This window comes from Vulpes vulpes, chromosome 10 (assembly GCF_048418805.1).
Source record: "Vulpes vulpes isolate BD-2025 chromosome 10, VulVul3, whole genome shotgun sequence".
Classification (NCBI taxonomy): Eukaryota; Metazoa; Chordata; class Mammalia; order Carnivora; family Canidae; genus Vulpes; species Vulpes vulpes.
This window is the reverse complement of record NC_132789.1, coordinates 21,525,031-21,543,265: the sequence shown is the minus strand read 5'-3', so window position 1 is coordinate 21,543,265 and position 18,235 is coordinate 21,525,031. Positions and strand designations below refer to the sequence as shown.

At 51.0% G+C, this 18,235-nt stretch overlaps 2 protein-coding genes across 4 annotated transcripts in view; one reads left to right on the top strand and one right to left on the bottom strand.

Moving 5' to 3' along the window:
- The first annotated feature begins 72 nt into the window (after nucleotides 1-72).
- TFIP11 (tuftelin interacting protein 11) lies at nucleotides 73-14,632 on the top strand. The gene is made up of 13 exons (XM_026002937.2): nucleotides 73-164; nucleotides 1,931-2,148; nucleotides 3,856-4,009; nucleotides 4,312-4,468; nucleotides 6,183-6,310; nucleotides 7,868-8,020; nucleotides 9,771-10,298; nucleotides 10,403-10,509; nucleotides 11,062-11,230; nucleotides 11,570-11,813; nucleotides 12,270-12,412; nucleotides 12,888-13,053; nucleotides 14,199-14,632. The coding sequence occupies exons 2-13, from the start codon at nucleotides 1,940-1,942 to the stop codon at nucleotides 14,552-14,554; spliced, it is 2,514 nt and encodes an 837-aa protein (XP_025858722.1). The 5' UTR covers nucleotides 73-164; nucleotides 1,931-1,939; the 3' UTR covers nucleotides 14,555-14,632.
- Nucleotides 724-18,235, bottom strand: part of SRRD (SRR1 domain containing) — a 31,914-nt gene continuing 14,402 nt past the window's right edge. The window contains exons 4-9 of one of the 3 annotated variants that reach the window (XR_011994681.1): nucleotides 18,135-18,233; nucleotides 16,158-16,312; nucleotides 15,462-15,507; nucleotides 2,717-2,971; nucleotides 1,896-2,088; nucleotides 724-1,375 (exon numbers count right to left, since the gene is read on the bottom strand). Coding sequence is in view for 2 of the 3 variants with exons in the window: in XM_026002873.2 (XP_025858658.2) it covers nucleotides 14,892-15,089; nucleotides 15,462-15,507; nucleotides 16,158-16,312; nucleotides 18,135-18,233 (498 nt within the window). In the remaining variant the exon portion in view is untranslated. Of the gene's footprint in view, nucleotides 1,376-1,895; nucleotides 2,089-2,716; nucleotides 2,972-6,988; nucleotides 7,136-12,561; nucleotides 15,090-15,461; nucleotides 15,508-16,157; nucleotides 16,313-18,134; nucleotides 18,234-18,235 lie in introns of those variants that run through there. The other 2 variants (XM_072723125.1, XM_026002873.2) reach the window with 2 other exon arrangements.

Genomic DNA, 18,235 nt, shown 5'->3' with positions numbered 1-18,235 from the left:
CCCCGTTGGAGCCCGGGACGCGCTCGCCCGTCGCGGCCGTGACGAAGAGCGCCCCGCGCCCGCCCCTCGTACGTCATTTCCGGCGCGCCGCCGCGGGCACATCCGGGCTCCCGGGCTCCCGTCCTCCGGCCGGTAGCTGTGTTGGGACCGCGGGACCGGGGAAGGTGAGCGGGGCGGGGGTGCGGGCAGCGGTGGGGCGTCCCCGCCGGCGGGCGTGAGTGCGGGGGACGCAGCCCGTCCGCGCAGCCTGCTCCAAGCCGGCTTCCGAGCGCCGTCGGCGCGGAACCGAGGCCCGGGAGTCCGGGCGCCCCGAGCAGCGTGGGACACTAGCGGTAGGTGCCGACCCCCGAGAAGCGACTGGTGCTGCCCCTGGCTCGTCCGCCCCGCGCGGGCTCTTCGGGGGCCCGGGGAGGCCGAGGTCCTGCGGACCCCGAGGGCTCGGGGAGCGCTTCCCTTCTGTGCGCCCCGCCGGCGTGGCGGGAGGGCAGTGAGCAGGGGGAGCCTGGTGACGAGCGCCCGGACGCGCTGGCCCCCGCGAAGGCCGCTTGCCGCCAGCGGGTGTGGCTGACGCCCCGCCGCCCACCGCGGACCCGCGGTAGCTGGGGTTTCAGCAGTCCTCCCTTAGGTCCCCTCCCCGGCCTAGTGATCGTGACGGTGGCGGACCTGATCTGGGGCTACGGTAACAGCCCTTGCTCCCGGAGCATTTTTATTCTGAGCTTAGTATTTTAAGTTTTTAAAGAAATACTCATTTATTTGAGAGAGAACGTGAAGCGGGGTGGGGAGGGGCAGCGCTGGAGGGGAAGAAGCAGAGTCCCCGAGCAAGGACCCCGAGGTCTTGACGTGAGCTTAAGGCAGACGCTTATCCAGCTGACCCCCCCCCCCCCAAGCACCCCTGAGCTAAGCGTCTTTAAGCACCACCTCATTTAATCTGGCTCACAGGCATTCTCAGAGGGTGGGGGTAGAGTCAACCCACTTAAGGACATGACAGCTGAATCTCATCACTCAGCTACCAGGAGCTGAAATCTCTGTTAAGGTAGTGTTTGTGCCTTCAGAAGAAGTTCATGTTTTGGGAGGAAAACTTTTAAGTCTTAGGGTCTCACCAAGTAATACACTTCAGGAAGCAAGTTCTAAAAACCATCACTCCTGGTGGTGAACCGCCAAGGGTCCAGATATAGTAACTCTTTCCTCATATTTAGTTGTTGTTGTTCCTTCGTTTTGACTCCAGAGTAACTACACTTTTTGTGAGATTTTAAAAGTACCATTGAAGTTGCAACTAATTTAAGAATGGAAGAAGGCCAGTTAGAAGCCTCAAATCTTCCAGCAAGCATCTGGCATTCTGAGGTGACAGTGTCCGTGACAGGCGAGCCACCCAGTGCTGTAGAAGAAGAAAAACAGCTGAAGTACCAGAAAAAGAAGTCCTCCCAGACATCAGAGAGCCACTCTCCATTCTAGATGTGCTGAGGATCTCTGCGGTTCTGGAAGATACTGCAGACCAGCTCTCTATTCTAAACTATATCATGCCAGTTCAGTATGAAAGAAAACAAAGTGTCATCATGGTATAAGAAAAAAAAAGGGGGTTCCAGGAAGATGCCCACCCCGTTTCTGAGGCAGTAATAAGTAGAATAACATACCGAGTTATTTTTTTGTGGGTTATATAGGTGTGAGTGTGGGTAAAGTTTTATGACCTTGACCAGGACAGGGAATTGCATATTGTTGGGACCAGTCTTTTGTCCCACCTGTTTAAATAATGTTTGTTTTCTGAAATATGTTTTTAATGTCTGCCTTATTGAACTGTAACAATGATGTTTAATCATTGGGACTTTGAGTGTGAGGAAGTTTGAAGGGAGTGAGGAGCAGGGACGGAAGCCTACTGCTGCTCTCCCCTCAGAACTTACCACAAACCACGTGCCTTTTTTATCCCTTTCTTTAGTGACCTGCCATGTCACTGTCCCACTTGTACCGGGATGGGGAAGGCCACATGGATGATGATGACGATGAGCGGGAGAACTTTGAGATCACCGACTGGGATCTCCAGAATGAATTTAACCCCAACCGGCAGCGCCACTGGCAGACCAAGGAAGAGGCCACCTATGGAGTGTGGGCAGAGAGAGATTCAGATGAAGAGAGGCCCAGCTTTGGAGGCAAACGGTACTGGCCAGCATGAGACTGCTTCCTCCTCGCTTTAAGGAAGATGGGGGTGGTGGGAAGATACCCCACTAAATATACCTTTCTCCTGGCCTTACTGAGTCCTGTAGCTACAACATAAGCTAGGGAGGCCCAGCTTCCTCTTTGGCCGGAGTGCTGCTCTTTTGCTGATTTAACCATCACTTCGTGTTTAACTAGCAGTTATATGTACCAGGTCGTGTACTGCAGACCCATTCCTTGCCTTCTGGGAGCCCAGACGCTAGAGCATGGAGACACATTAATTGACAGCTCATACGGTGGAAGTTTTAACTGATTTAGGACGTGAGGGAGAGAGTTTGGCCTATTCTGGGAGGTGAGGGAAGATTTCTCTAGAGAAGTGACTTTTGAGTTTATATTACAGCAGAAGGTAATGAGGGTGGTAGGAGAGGCACGAGTATGCAGAGGCTCCTGAGGGGAGGCGGTGGGTGTCCACATGGGTACAGAAAGCTTTGCAGGCTGCAGTGAGGGAGGGAGAGGGGGCATAGTTTGAGAAGAGGTCTGTGGTAGAGCAGATGATGTGGGCTGCACTTACCTTTGGAGAAGACCTGTCAGTGTGCAGAGTTGACAGGGAGCTGCAGGGGAAGAGGAAACTCCATGAGGCAGGGACGGACCCTGCAGGAGAGGAGGATTCAGGCCAGTAGTTGTCCTCCCCAGTGTGAGAGGTCATGTGTGCAGTGGCCACAGCTCACTTGACCAGAGCATGTAGCGAGTTTGGCTTTGTCTCTGTGTTTCGTCTGTGGTTTGTAGGCTCTAGCCCATTGACACTGTGCGTTTTTCACAAAGGAGGCTGGGGAGAAAGAGTATGGAGGTCAGATCAAGTCCTCATCTGGCAAGGAAACCTAAAAGTGGGTGATAAATAGATCAGAGGTCAGGAATTAACATTCTCTGTAACCATAAGATAGTACCTTGTTCTGCACTCTTTACGTGCTTGGTATCCTTCACCTTGTGAGAAAAGTAGCATTATTATCATTCCTTTTTTCAGATTAAAAAACTGAGGCCAAAAGCACATAGCCAGTCTGTAAGAAACTGGGCCTGACTCCTGAGTCTGGGTCCCTACGGCCTAAGTTACATTGCATTGTTTAGGAAAAAATGCTACTGCCATGGGGATGGTTATTGACAAGTTGGTCATTTTATAAAGGTAACCAGGAAATAGGACATTGTAAGGACTGTTCTTGTGACAGTTGTCAACATTGATACTCTCTATCTCAGAGTTAATTTCTTAGGTATTTTACTTTAGTTTTCATACACAAGTAAAGGTAATGAAAGTGAAACTTTTCTAAGAGTTTGACCAATAAAATTGTTAATATACTTTGCATTCATACAGTTTCTTTTATTGTGTTTGATGATGTTTATCTATCCGAAGTTCTTTCTTGCTTGATTTCTGTACTTGAAATACGGGGTCCAAAACAAATGATTTTAAAGTTAATTTTAAAACATGTAAAAGAGTTGCATTATCACATCATAGTTTGCATTGTGTCCTTTCACTTTTGTTGAGACAAAATCAATACAGTATATAAGATCATATATTGCTGTTTTAATCAACCATGCACTGACAGGTAACAATGTTACCGTGATCACAGGAAGTCAGTCAGTCACTCTGCAGAGTGTCCACAAGGGATCACTGCAGAAGACTTCCTTAAGGCCCCCTGGGGGCTGTGTGTTTGCCCACAGGGCCCGCGACTACTCTGCACCAGTCAACTTCATCAGCGCCGGTCTCAAGAAAGGGGCAGCAGAGGAGGCCGAGCTGGAAGATTCGGAAGATGAAGAGAAGCCTGTTAAGCAGGATGACTTTCCTAAAGACTTCGGACCCAAGAAGTTAAAGACGGTAGCATCTTTGGCTCAGGCTTGTGACCTTTGAAATGCCTGTGGGAGGTTGTGGCAGTTCAGGCATCTCCTACAGGAAGAGGGCGGCGCTTGGTAGAAGCTGGTTATGTGGGTTTCTCCTCGTGGTAGTGGGTCCCTTCTGGGGGGCCGTGCAACCTCTTTGCTGACACGTGGTGCAGCTCTGCTTTTGGTTCGTATGACCCTTTTCATGATGCTCTGCCAGGTCTTTTTCCCATCATCCAAGTTTGCTTTCTAAGGTTTTTCTTTTTCCATCAACTAAGCTTTGGGTTTTTTTCTGCTCAGGGTGGCAATTTTAAACCCAGCCAGAAAGGCTTTGCAGGAGGAACCAAGTCTTTCATGGATTTTGGCAGCTGGGAAAGACACACAAAAGGCATTGGACAGAAGCTTCTTCAGAAGATGGGCTACGTTCCTGGAAGGGGCCTGGGGAAGAACGCACAAGGTAGGGCACCAGCACCCTGCAGCCGAGCAGGAGGTTGGCAAGGCAGAGGAAGGAGGAACGGTCTGGGGAGTGGTTTGCTTTTTCTCTTTTTTGGAGGATGTGAACTCTGTAGCCTGGTCCACCAGCACCAGACGGTTGTTCTCAGCTACCTGCTTTGTCACACTCAAAACACTTCCTCTGCAGGAAAAAAAGGCTTAGGCTTTTTAGGAAAAGGCTCAAACAGGCTACAAACCAACAGGCTGCTTTCTTTGGCCTGTCCGGTGTTTCTTAAGAAATGAGCTTGTTGGGGATCCCTTGGGTGGCTCAGCAGTTTAGCGCCTGCCTTTGGCCCAGGGCGTGATCCTCGAGTCCCAGGATCGAGTCCCACGTCGGGCTTCTTGCATGGAGCCTGCTTCTCCCTCTGCCTTTGTCTCTGCCTCTCTCTCTGTCTCTCCTGAGTAAATAAAATCTTAAAAAAAAAGAGAAAGAAATGAACTTGTTGCCAGCATTTTAAATAATTTTACATAAAGTTTTTGATTTGCCTGGCAGCAATTGGTTTTAGCTGCCGAGGACGGTGCTCATGGCCTCTGGAAAGCAGCTTCCAGCATTCCCTGTTGGCTTTTGTCCTGGCACGCTTCACTTTACGGCAGTTTTCCTGGGCCCTGGAGGCAGAGGAGTCTTAACGTTCCCTGCTCACAGTTATTTGTCTTTCAGGAGTAACAATGAAATGCTGTGTGTATCCTGTTCAGCAGTAAAGACTGTAAACCTGGCTGAGCAGATCCCACACTGGGGCCTCTGTCGGTGCTCAGCGGCCCAGCTTCCTGTCCCAGGCAGTGTCCACACAGCTCTACTCGCACATCCCTGTTTCCTTGATACCAGAGCCACACAGACCATGCACTTGGGTTCTTCCTGCAGGACCTTGCTTTCTCTCTCCTTGATCTGTTTCCTGTGAGCAGTCACCAAGTGGATGTAAACAGTAGTAGTGTCAATAATCCAGATTCCACTCCCTGAGTATTTGCTCAGGTTACACCTGGGGTATGTGTTGAACATATCAGTTGTAGGGAAAGGACAAGAACCTCTGTGGAGTCTGGAGGTGGTGACCTGGAATGAGCACAAGTGGACCGTCCTAATTCAAGATTGCCAAAGTACTAGCTGCAGGGGTGCGTAGGCAGTCTTTGTTGAAATGCTAATGTCTTGTCTCTAAACTCTTGGAACAAAAGTTATTTCCAAGGTTTATACTCACTACGAAGCAAGTGAAGTCTGGGAGACAGGAGCTACCAAGTGATACGAGGTCCTATACTGAATTGCCACTTCACCTCCCTTTATTCTGTGAGAGTCTGTAATTCACTTGTCTTTTTTTTTTTTTTTTTTAAAGATTTTATTTATTCATGAGAGACACAGGGAGAAGGAGAGGCAGAGACACACAGGCAGAGGGAGAAGCAGGCTCCATGCAGGGAGCCCGATGTGGGACTCCAAGAAGAATCCAAGTGGAAATGAAAACCTGTACTTAGACTATAAATAACCTAATGTCAGCAACCTGTCGTGTGGCCTCATAAATGCTCAGAACTTTCACATCACATGGAAGCTGAAGTGTTGCAGGGGCAGAGGAGAGCTTGCCTTCCTGGGTTGTCACTCTGTGTCAGGACTAAGGAAGGGCAGTTCCGCTGTGTGGCTTGTCCAAATGCAGGAATCGCTGTGACCTGAAGTTGTTTTCTCTTCTGCTGAACTTTATCAGGTATCATTAACCCGATCGAAGCGAAGCAGAGAAAGGGGAAAGGTGCCGTGGGAGCTTATGGCTCAGAGCGCACCACTCAGTCCCTACAAGACTTCCCCGTGGTCGACTCAGAAGAAGAAGCAGAAGAGGTAACTAGGAATCAGGAGTCAGGGTGGCTGGGGCCTGAGCCACTTCCGACCATGGCTGCTTAGTTCGTGTATCTGTTTGTCCATCTGCCAGCCTTCAGGTGTTCATTGTACACCTCTGTGTCAGCCACTATGCTGGAGCGGGGCTGCCCTGTGAGGAAGGGCTGGGAGCCCGGGCCCCAAGCCAGGCAGTTGACAAGCAGCTGCAGGGTGGCAGTGAGCACAGGGAGTGCTGAGACGTGCCAGTGAAGGAAGTAAGGGGGCGGTGGTAGTGAGGTACATAAATTAATAGAATGGCCAGGGAAGGCCTCTCGGGCCGGGAAATCATCGGGGGATTTGTGGCAGAAGGCAGGAGGCATGGGGCAGTCTTGAGGCCAGAGGATGCGGAGCATGAAGCTTCGAGCCCAGAGAGGCTGTAGAGGATTCTGTGGCAGGACGGCTTCCATCTCCGTGTGGCAGGAGCCAACAGTGAGCTGAGTGTTGCTCTGCTTAGCGGCAGAAGGGGCCGCGCCCTCCTGACCACCATACTTTTTTCTCGTTTGCATTTATGAGGGAAAGCAGGAGGCTTCAGAGACACATATTGTCACTGTTCTTGTCACCAAGACTGTCCTTTTGCTGATGGCAGCAGAACTCTGATAGTGTTGGGGTGACTGCTGTGAGTCCAGCTCTGGGACCGCAGGTACCAGGCACACAGCAGAAGTGAGTAGGTGAGCCAGGTGGGAGGCAGCGAGGAGTGGTGGGGCCTGAGGCCAACAGGTGGTTTCTCTTCAGCTCCAGGTGATTGTTGCTATAAATGTGGGCTTAGTGGTGCTCGATCTTTGGATTTTCCTGAAGTAGAAGTCCAGATTTTTTTTAGAGGGGGTGAAAAAAAGGAAACCAAGTCTTAAACCAGTGTGAGGAAAGCAGAAGGACAAGTGCACAACCCACTTCTGTGGGCCATAGCCTACTACTCTCAGCCTGAGTTTCCTTCTCTACTGTAGGTCTTCCTACGGAAACATTTTACAAACCCTGATTACAAAAGGTATCTTAGCCTAGACTCGGGTCTGCTTATCTGCCTTCATTTTAAATTAGTACCAAGGTTTTGTGTACTTAAAATCTTTTATCATTTTCTAAGTTTTACATGAGGTGAATTTATTATTTATTTATTCATGAGAGGCAGACACACACACAGAGGGAGAAGCAGGCTCCATGCAGGGAGCCCAACGTGGGACTCGATCCCGGGTCTCCAGGATCTGGCCCTGGGCGAAAGGTGGCCCTAACACTGAGCCACCCGGGCTGCCCCATGAGGTGAATTTAAAACTAGCATTGTGCTAGCCCATAGTAGCTACTCAGTAAGCGTGTCCTTCCAGTCTGGAGTACCTTCTTCCCGAACCTCCTCATGTCTAAGAGGGGCTAGGTGTCAGTTTCTAGAGACAGTTTTAGCATCACGCAGGCACACTGCTCTCACAGAACCTCGTGTGAATCTAAGACCACACCTGGTGAATGTGCATGGTCTCCGTGGCCCCACCTGCTGTAAAAAGTGGACTTTCTTGTTTGACCAATTACCTCCTTCTGCTTTAGGAGTTTCAGAAGGAGCTGAGCCAGTGGAGGAAAGACCCCAGTGGAAGCAAGAAGAAGCCCAAATACTCTTACAAGACAGTGGAAGAGTTGAAGGCCAAGGGCAGGATCAGCAAGAAGCTTGCTGCCCCCCAGAAGGAGCTTTCTCAGGTCAAGGTACGGAGTCCTTTGGTCCTAATCCGGGACGGGCCCTGAGAAACACGTAATGCCACACGCAAGTCAGGTCAGTTACTGAACATTCTGTTGGGTCTTCCGTCTAGGCTCTTTTCTCACTGGGCAGTAGCGTCCCCCTGTTTACTGCAGTCACATGTCCAGGGAGAGCTCTCGCATTCCTAGGGCTGGGCACTCTCCATGGCACCCCGGTGGTACACGAGATAGTGGCCCCTTCTTCCTGAAGCACAGGCAGTGAACTTTATGACATTTCTGTGATTAAAAACTCAGTATGAACATGGCTTTTAGTGAGTGTGTAATTCCAGAGAATGAAGTATCAGGTTATTTGGTCCTACTTGTGTTGCTAGACCTCCGCTGTTTTCTGGTTTGGTTTGGGGCTAGTAGTTTGTACATGAAGCTTTGTCTTTGTGTCAGATATTTTCTAAGGATAGATTCTTGGAAATACAATCACCAGGTTAAAAATAGGCTTTTTAAGGCTCTTGAGTCCTGGAAAGGGTGCACTCCCTCGGTGACTAGGAGTGCAGGGGAGTCTTTGAGGCATACCAGCATGGAGTGTTTTCAGTTTTATTCATTTTTATTTATTTTTATTTTTTTCAAATAAATTTTTTAAAAAGTATTTATTTATTTATTCATGAGAGACACAGAGAAAGAGGCAGAGACACAGGCAGAGGGAGAAGCAGGCTCCATGCAGGGAGCCCGACGTGGGACTTGATCCCAGCTCTCCAGGATCACATCCTGGGCCGAAGGTGGCGCTAAACCGCCGAGCCACCAGGGCTGCCCGTGTTTTCAGTTTTAAAATTGATTAATTTTTCCACCGCTGTTAGGTGCATTTAGTCCTCAGTTTTCCATTACTCCCCCCGAGTAGCCAGAGGACAAGGGTGACAGTTGTCTGTTGGAGTTTGGCACAGGATAGACTGTGTGTGTCACAGTGCAGGGTTTTCAGCAGTCAGGATGTTGTGCATCCCATGCCCAGCGGGGAGGAGGGGTTAGACATCCAGCTGTGTAGGCCCTGGCCAGAGGTTGGGACAGGGCCTGGGAAGTCTGTGTTGATTTTTCTCTAGCTGATTCTAATGCACGTGTTTCTTGGGTGACACTTCCAGGGCTGATAGAGAGTTGTGTCTCAGCATATTCAGTATACTTTATATTTCATTTTCCTCCGCCTTCTAGAAATGCTCATTTCCTAGGTCTGTTTTCTCATGGTTCATTTCATTTCTAAATGGAAAAACAACTGTTCATTATTATAGAGCAGTGTGTGGTCCTGTTTGGGGAGTCAGGAAACACAGAGGCAAAAATATGCTTTTCGTCCCTTTCCATAGGTTACCAGCTTTGACACCTTGATGCATGTCCTTCTAGATCTCCTTTGCCTAAATATGCCTTTTTTAATACCAAAATATGATTGTTTGAAGACATACACTGCTTTATTACTGGCTTCCACAGTGCAGCCTCTACTCTGCCACAGAAGGATTTTCTCCTCAGTTTAGTAGTCTGTACTCCGGTTTCACGGGTTTTCCTAGAAAGCTTTGTCCATCTCTATCTCCAGGGAGCAGTCTAGAACTGCTGACTGTCCACCCTCCTGTCAGTGCAGTGGGGCCCCTCTGCAGTAACCCCCACCCCCTGGCTCTGACACAGTGTCACTTGTGTGCGCTGGCACTCTGTCCTCCTGTGGTCCAAGGCGTGCTGTCACGGGGCAGCGATGGCACACACTGACTCGGGCTCCCCCGCCACTTTCTCCCAGGTCATTGACATGACTGGCCGGGAGCAGAAGGTCTACTACAGCTACAGCCAGATCAGCCACAAGCACAATGTCCCCGATGATGGGCTGCCACTGCCATCCCAGCAGCCGCCGCAGCCTGGCAAAGAGGCCAAGGCGCCGGGCTTCGCCCTGCCTGAGCTGGAGCACAACCTGCAGCTGCTCATTGACCTCACAGAGCAGGAGATCATCCAGAGTGACCGGCAGCTGCAGTATGAGCGGGACATGGTGGTCAACCTGTCGCACGAGCTGGAGAAGATGTCAGAGGTCCTGGAGCATGAGGAGCGGGTCATTGCCAACCTCAGCAAGGTCCTGGAGATGGTGGAGGAGTGTGAGCGGCGCCTGCAGCCCTCCTGCAGCAACCCCCTCACCCTGGACGAGTGTGCCCGCATCTTTGAGACCCTGCAAGACAAGTACTACGAGGAGTACAGGATGTCCGACCGCGTGGACCTGGCCGTGGCCATTGTGTACCCGCTCATGAAGGAGTACTTCAAGGAGTGGGACCCGCTGAAGGTGAGTGGCTGGTGAGAGGAGCCGCTGTGCTCCTGCCCTGCAGGTAGGACAGGGTGGTGGGTTCTGGCCCGCGGTGCCGCCATCATGGCCGGGTCTCTCCCCAGGACTGCGCTTACGGCACCCAGGTCATCTCCAGGTGGAAGACCCTCCTAGAGAATGACCAGCTCTTATCCCACGGCGGGCAGGACCTCTCGGCAGACGCCTTTCACAGGTACTCATCCTGGGGCTCAGGAGAGAGATGCTGGGGAAGGCAGGGACTGGCCTTCCCACCCTGTGCCTGTCATGTGTTGGCCAGTGTCGTGCACATGCCAGGCTTTCCCTGGGAGTAAGGCTGACAGTGTCGGGCTTCAGAGAGTGGAAGAGGCAGGTGGAGGGTAAGGAAGCGGATGAACGAGACCAGGGATGGAGGAGAGAGGGGATGCACACCTGTTTGGGTGGTGGGAGTCTCTGAAAGGAGGTGACCCACGAGGTGAGCTGTCAAGCTGTGCAGAGAGCTCCCAAAGGAAAGCAAGGCATCCCTGGGGACGGGACCACACAGCAACCCTGCCAGGCAGCGAGACCCAGGCCCTGAGGTCAAGCAGGTGGCTGGGCAAGCAGGGACGAGTTAGGTGCAGCTCTGGGCACTATGGGGACTGGCTTGGTGGTTTGCTGTGCTTGCATTTCCGTGCCTTTTTCTTTCTCGTTCTGGAGAGTGGGTGGCGGTGTACTGTCTGCTTTGAAACCTGTCTGCGCAGTTAGCCTGCCCTCTGCCTTTCTCCCACAGGCTGATATGGGAAGTCTGGATGCCTTTTGTTCGAAATATCGTCACCCAGTGGCAGCCAAGGAACTGTGACCCGATGGTGGACTTTTTGGATAGTTGGGTGCACATTATTCCTGTGTGGATCTTAGATAACATTCTGGACCAGCTCATCTTCCCTAAGCTGCAGAAAGAGGTAGGGTCCCCGGGTCATGGGAACAGCTGGCAGCAGTAATGAGGGGCATTTCTCTGCTCCCCCAGTGCTGTCAGAAGGTGTGGAATGAGCAGAATTGGCTGACATGGTTACCGTCCTATGGGTAACTCCAGCCCTTTTGTTGGCATTTCCCCCAGTTTCCCTACTTAAATAGGGAAGATATTTTCTTGGTTTCTTCGTTTTGGAGATTCCATGCAGCTGCTGTGGGGATACTAGTTTGGTTGTGCAGAGGCCTGTGGGCCTTGGCCAGGAGAGTGCTAGGCGTCCATGCTGTCAACTGCACAGTGCATCTGGAACTGGTTTGTCTCACGCCTCCTGCAGGTGGAAAACTGGAACCCACTGACAGACACCGTGCCCATCCACTCCTGGGTCCACCCGTGGCTGCCCCTCATGCAAGCACGCCTGGAACCACTCTATTCCCCCATTCGCAGCAAGCTCTCCAGCGCCCTGCAGAAGTGGCACCCCAGCGACTCCTCTGCCAAGCTCATCCTCCAGCCTTGGAAAGATGTCTTCACCCCTGGCTCCTGGGAAGCATTCATGGTCAAGAACATAGTGCCCAAACTAGGTAAGGGAATAAAGAGGGTATTGGGTCCAGCAGCTTCAGTGCCCTGGTTTCTGTGGCCATCGGTGAGGATCCATGCTTCTTAAAACACAGCCCTGGGGCTCCATGAAAAAGCTGAACACAGGATATTTCTCAATCCAAGCGCCATTTTGCTTAGAGGTGGAATATAAACATACCCAGGGTCCCTATGGCATCAACAGCCTCAGACTCCGCCAGCTTCTTGGTTCCTGGTCTGGTTTGGGTTTCTGGTAACATGCTAGGCATTAATGTTCTGAAATTTCTGTGCTATTTGGTTTTAAATATGTATTAGTTATTTCTGGATTATAGAAAGTGGTTTTTAAGAATTGCCATGTCAAGAGTTTAAAATTAACAGATAAAAGGTTTAGTCCTGTGTCATCTGATGAGGATTTTGCTATGTGCTTCTGTGCCTTTGCTTTAGAAACCAGGCTTCTTTTGCAGGGATGTGTCTTGGGGAGTTAGTCATTAATCCCCACCAGCAGCACATGGATGCTTTTTACTGGGTCATCGACTGGGAAGGAATGATCTCCGTGTCCAGCCTTGTGGGGCTGCTTGAGAAACACTTCTTCCCCAAGTGGCTTCAGGTATACCCTGCTGTGTTTTTGGAGGGGGTTGGTGGGATGGAGGCAGGGAGGATTCGCTTACTTTTCTGCCAAGGTCTGCCTGTAGGAGCTTGATCCTTGGACAGCTATCAGGTGACAGTGCTATCACACAGAACAAAAAAAAGCAGTAGTCACAGCAACCACCATTTATTGAACAGATGCCACATGCCAGATGCTAAGCACTTGATGTGCGTTCCCTCCGCTTCTGACACCAAATCTTTGCGGGTAGGGGCTGGCATAGCCTTGAGGTTCAGGGAGTTTACATTCATGGATGCATAGCTATTAAGATGACTTCAGATCCCACACTCTACTAAATGCCAGACTGTTCAGCTCCTAGAGACTGCTGCAAGTGTCACCAGCCTGAAGGACCCAGGTCAAAACCAATGGCCCCTTGGAAGTTTTGCTCCCATTTGCCACCATTGTGGGTGCAAGTTTCTGATTTCTTTCTTTTTGGCAGGTACTTTGCTCTTGGCTTAGTAACAGCCCAAATTATGAGGAGATCACCAAGTGGTACCTGGGTTGGAAGTCCATGTTCTCAGACCAAGTGCTGGCACACCCATCTGTCAAAGACAAATTTAACGAAGCACTTGATATCATGAACAGGGCAGTGTCCTCCAATGTTGGTGAGTGGGGATTCCACTTTGGATGTCCTGGCCCTGAGTGCCACGTTTCTGAACATGTAACTGACACAGAAGCAACAGTTTTCAGGTGCCTGTGGGCTATCTGCTCCAACACGGACTCTTGCCCACCAGACCTGGTTATGTAATTAGCACCCCCTGCCCTGCTCTCCTGGCACTGGGAGGGGCATGGGCCCCTGACCCGAGTCTGACTGCAACTGGATTCACTGTGGGGGAGCCTGCCTCTAGGGCCACTTTCCAGGTTTGCTGGCACGGCTGTGAATACCTCAGTGTGCTAATGGAACAGCTCGCCACATGGAGTCGGGACACAGCCTGACACCTAGCAGTTGCCTGACCTTGCCTAGCCTATTGTGTTACTTGTGAAAGAGTCATAATGCCTACTTTAGGTTTTCTTAAAAAACTAGGGTGGTGGAGTTAAGTGAGCCACAGTCTGTGCACATTAAGTAGGCAGGTGATGGTCCTCTTAATACCCAGCCCCTGACTGGGAAAGTCACTGCCTAGGTCTGTGTATTCACATCTCAACACAGAGGCCTGCCCTGCTTCAGAGAAGCTCCACAAGGCCAAGAGCTTGTTCAAATAGAATGGCAGCTGGGACTGTAATTTCTATAATCCTTTGAGCCTGTTACATGGAGAGAGTGAGTTCAGAGATTATATACTCTGTTGAATGAGCCAGATACATTTCTATGCTCTGTTTTCATCCATGCCCCACTGTGGGCCACCCCCAGCTTCATACTCTCTAGAAACTCTCCCTCAACCACCCTGGCCCCAGGCCACCTCCTAGAGCTGTTCCCATCTGTGCCCCTCACCGTCTGTCTGAGCTCCCTAAATCCATTCTAAATTCTCCCAGGGCTTGGCCCTGTACAAAGAGCTAGGATAGGCTGTACGTTGTCAAGGTTTCCACCCTGGAAGGCTAAATTTCTTGCAGTGATTCCTGTTAGTAATCTGATTACTACAGATTAGCCAGAAACATTTTTATAGGATATCAGGCGGTTGAGTAAACTTCTTGAGGGTGCTTGCCATCTGTCATAGCATTTTGTGTCAGGCCCAGCAGCCCTTCGCTGAGTCACAAATGAGTCTCCATTTCTGTGCAGTTGGATCCCCTCTCTTCACTCCCCTCCTCCGTCTTCCAGGTGCCTACATGCAGCCCGGAGCACGGGAGAACATAGCCTACCTCACCCACACAGAGAGGAGGAAAGACTTCCAGTATGAGGCCATGCAGGAGCGACGGGAGGCTGAGAACATGGCCCAGAGGGGCATTGGTGTGGCCGCCAGCTCTGTGCCCATGAACTTTAAGGACCTCATTGAGACCAAGGCCGAGGAGCACAACATCGTTTTCATGCCGGTCATCGGGAAGCGACACGAAGGGAAGCAGCTTTACACCTTTGGCCGCATCGTCATCTACATTGACCGGGGAGTCGTGTTTGTCCAGGGTGAGAAGACCTGGGTGCCCACCTCCCTGCAAAGCCTGATTGACATGGCCAAGTAGAGAGGGCAGGCTGCAGCAGGCTAGACACTTGGACTGCAGAGGGGATGTAGTTATAAATAAATGGTATTTTAAACCGCCTCTGTAAGAGTAGTTAACTCTCCATCCAGGAGATATTCCCCGTCAGGTCGCCAAGAGAATGCTCTAGAGCTGCATTGGTCTCTATACTAAGCCCTTTCACAGCACAGCCTCCTGAGGAGGGAACCAAATTGAGTATTTCCTGTGCTCTGTGCGTGTCCTTCATGGCACTTTCCCTGTCATTTCTGATGGCAGCAGCTCTGCCTCAGCAGAGCTGAAGTGCCCAGCACCAAACACGTCACAGGAAGTTCAAGTCAGCAGCTCAATGATCCCTCGTCTTGTTCCTGATGATTTCAAGGTCCTCACAGTCCTGATAGTCTGGTTCTTCCTGAAATGCCCAAGTGTCTGTGGGGAGTTGTTGTAGCTTCTGTACAGGGAACCAGTGGATGGAGGTATCATTAAATACGTCGGTGTACTGGGAAGTCTCGGGCAGCTCAAGCTCCTCCAGCCCCTTTAAAATCTGAGCAGAAAAATTCAAATGTAATAACCCTGACAGTCACAGCAAACTCCACACTTCTGGGTGCAGTTTGTCACCCCATGGTACTTTAAAAAAAAAACATAAGGACTCAGATATTTTGATGTAAGTGCTTCTGTGTGATGAACTGGAAGCTCCAAGGGCAGTGAGTATGTGGGACTGATACTGAGAATGAAAAACAGGTCGTCGCTTTCTGGAACAGAGCTGTCTAAACTCTGAGTACAATAACTTCACTCTGCCCTCAACAAGCCCCTGGTGAGCTTCCTCCCACCTGTGTAAAGGCAGATTCTTCACATTAACAGAAATGGTCTGGTTTTACCCACTTTTCCATCCCAGCCCCTTCATTTAGACAGATACCTTTGCGATGTAGGTATAATTTTTCTGCAAAATCCTTCCCAGCAATCTAGAAATTAAAAAAATTAAAAATCCAGCGTGATTAGGAGGTATGGGAGTGGTTTTATCCAACTCAATACATACAGAAAGGCAAAGTGGTTTAAAGCTAGCAAACAGTTTAAAGAGGGGGAACGTGGAGTAGGTTCGATAATGCTTAGAAAATATAAATGCCCCCTAAGCACCTGTTTCGCCAAGAGAGAAGGGAGGCACACCTAAGCATGCACAGCAGAAAGTGCAAAAGCTTTCCCCCACTTTTTTTTTTTAAGATTTAAAAAAATTTTTTTTATTCATGATATACATAGAAAGAGAGAGAGGCAGAGACACAGGCAGAGGGAGAATCAGGCTCCACGTAGGGAGCCTGACATGGGACTCGATTCCGGGGTCTCCAGGACCGCGCCCTGGGCCAAAGGCAGGCACTAAACCGCTGCACCGTCCAGGGATCCCCCTTTCCCCCACTTCTAAAAAACACTTGTCCATCTTAAGGGAAGGGAGGAGTTCTTGGCCAGAAAAACCTCCTTAACTCACTCTGCAGCCTGACCTGGGGGTCGATGTCCCTGGTCTAACCCTGTCTACTTCCCTGAGGACAAGCATCTCCTGTGTCGGGGTCCGTCAGGAAGGGCTCCCCTGCAGGCCTGAGGGCCTCTACGTTCTCAGGCTCACCTTTCCTCAAGTCCTCGGAAGCTGTTCCCGATGAGGAGCATCTGAGAAAGGGCATCCAGCGACCAGTTGCTCCAGAGCAGGTTGTTGTACAGGGCCGTCCCGCAGTGGGGCATGTAGAAGATGGTGGGTTCACCGTCCACACTCCGTTTTCCTTCCTGTGGGCACCACACACATGGTGTAAACGCTTCGCTCTTCCCAGGAGGTGTGGGAGGGGAGGGCAGATCTGAAGAAGCCCAGCGCTCTCACCACCGTACCAAGGTGAGGAGGCAGGCGCTGGTCACCCTGACTGTGAACATGTCACAACAGACACACCACAGATGTACACGAAATTGTACATCCATTATATCAGCACGTCATAATGGGGCATGGCTGACATTTCCCGGCTTGTAGGCCCACGTCATCTGGAAATCACGAGGTCCAGAAGGAACCTGCATTTACTGAACAGATGTGTGTCCCATGAACACAGAAAGCCCTGGATCAGCAGAGGGGCTTCTTGGGTCCATGACAGCAAGGGCAGGACGGGTGGCAATGATTACTACCCTTGTGAACTGTGCCTGGCAAGCCTCCAGGCCTCCTGTGTCCCCTTCTGCAGACGCCTGCCAGACCAAATGTCTTCTGGGGGACACAAGTGCTCCCCCTCCCCAGGGCCATGGCTCCACAGCCAGACCTGTCGCAGGGAAGCAGGCCCTCCCTCGGCTGCCTAGTCCTGCCTTCCCTGGGCCTCTCCGCTCCACACCCTCCTCCCTTCTGTCCATCACAAACAGACAGTGGCTCCCCCACGGCCACTCTGCACGGGCTTGCCTGCAACCCCACCTGGGTCCATCCAGCCAACTCCTGGGGGTACCTGCAATCCCAGCACCGACCCAGGAAACCTTCCTCCAGCCCCTCAAATGGCATGGGGTGCTTTCCCCTTCTGCTCTGCTCACCACTGGCTTGTTTACAGGCCATACGCCTTGATGGGACCATGGGCTCCCTGGAGACAGGGACTGCATCTATCGTGGCCTCTCCCAAAGTCCCTGCCAGCACAGAATAGGCACTCAGGAAAAAATGATGAGAACACAGTGGCAGGGCTTCAGGGCCCCGCCAACACTGAAGGATTCTCTTCTCTCAGCAGGGCCTGATTTTCAGCCTTTTTTTTAAAGATTTTATTTATTTATTTGACAGAGAGAAAGAGTGAGCACATAAGTGGGGGGAGTAGCAGGTTGAGGGAGAGGAGGAAGCAGCCTCCCCGCTGAGCAGGAAACCTGACATGGGGGCTCCATCCCAGAATCCTGGGATCATGACCTGAACTGAAGGCAGATGCTTAACTGACTGAGCCACCCAGGTGCCCCTGGGTTTCATAATAAGCAATGAGATGGTAGTTTTGGACAGAGGGATCAAGTGATTATTCTGTAGTCTCCCAAGCAATGCAAAGCTGCTTGCAGAGGTGTGTGCCTACACTGGCTTCAGACCCTGCTTGTGAGATGATGTCCCTCCTCCAGGTCTCACTAATGTTACCTCTGGGTGGAGGATCTACCCATGGCTCACTGCCAGAGGCTATGGGTGTGATTGGGCTACACCACAAAGAGAGATGTTGTGTCCCTTCTAGGACTTCCCCTAGGACAGGGTAAATCCCAACCAGAAAGCCCTCATTTGAGGCACTGAGACTATGTACCCCTTTATTTATTAACACCCACATAAGTAGCAACTTAGGAAATTACCAGAGGCTCCTGGACATGGAATTCTCACTAGGATTTTGCAAATATAACAGGTTTCAGTCCATGCCATTTGTGCCATTTACTTTTTTTGTGATGGGCACAATGTAGGAGAGGATGTGTATCACTGAGGGGTCCCATATGACAGGCGCCGGGACGGCAAGTGAGCAGTGGGAGGGAGCGACAGCGACTGCAGAGTAAGTGCATCCATGGGGCACAGCCTGGGGTCCCACTGGGTCAGCAGTGTCACTGCCCCCATGTTCCCCTTCCCTGAGCCACTCACCTCGTTCTCACTGAGAACTGTCAAACCAAGGCTATTCAGAACCCCAATTTCTAGTTGGCTGAACAGAGGGTCGTACACCCAGCAGTGCCTTCTGGGAATCT

Coding starts and splice junctions, on each gene's coding strand:
- TFIP11 (XM_026002937.2), top strand. CDS start 1,940: ATGTCACTGTCCCACTTGTACCGGGATGGGGAAGGCCACATGGATGAT. Junction 6,311..7,867: donor CAGAAGAAGAAGCAGAAGAG/GTAACTAGGAAT, acceptor CTTCTGCTTTAG/GAGTTTCAGAAGGAGCTGAG. Junction 12,413..12,887: donor TCTTCCCCAAGTGGCTTCAG/GTATACCCTGCT, acceptor TCTTTTTGGCAG/GTACTTTGCTCTTGGCTTAG.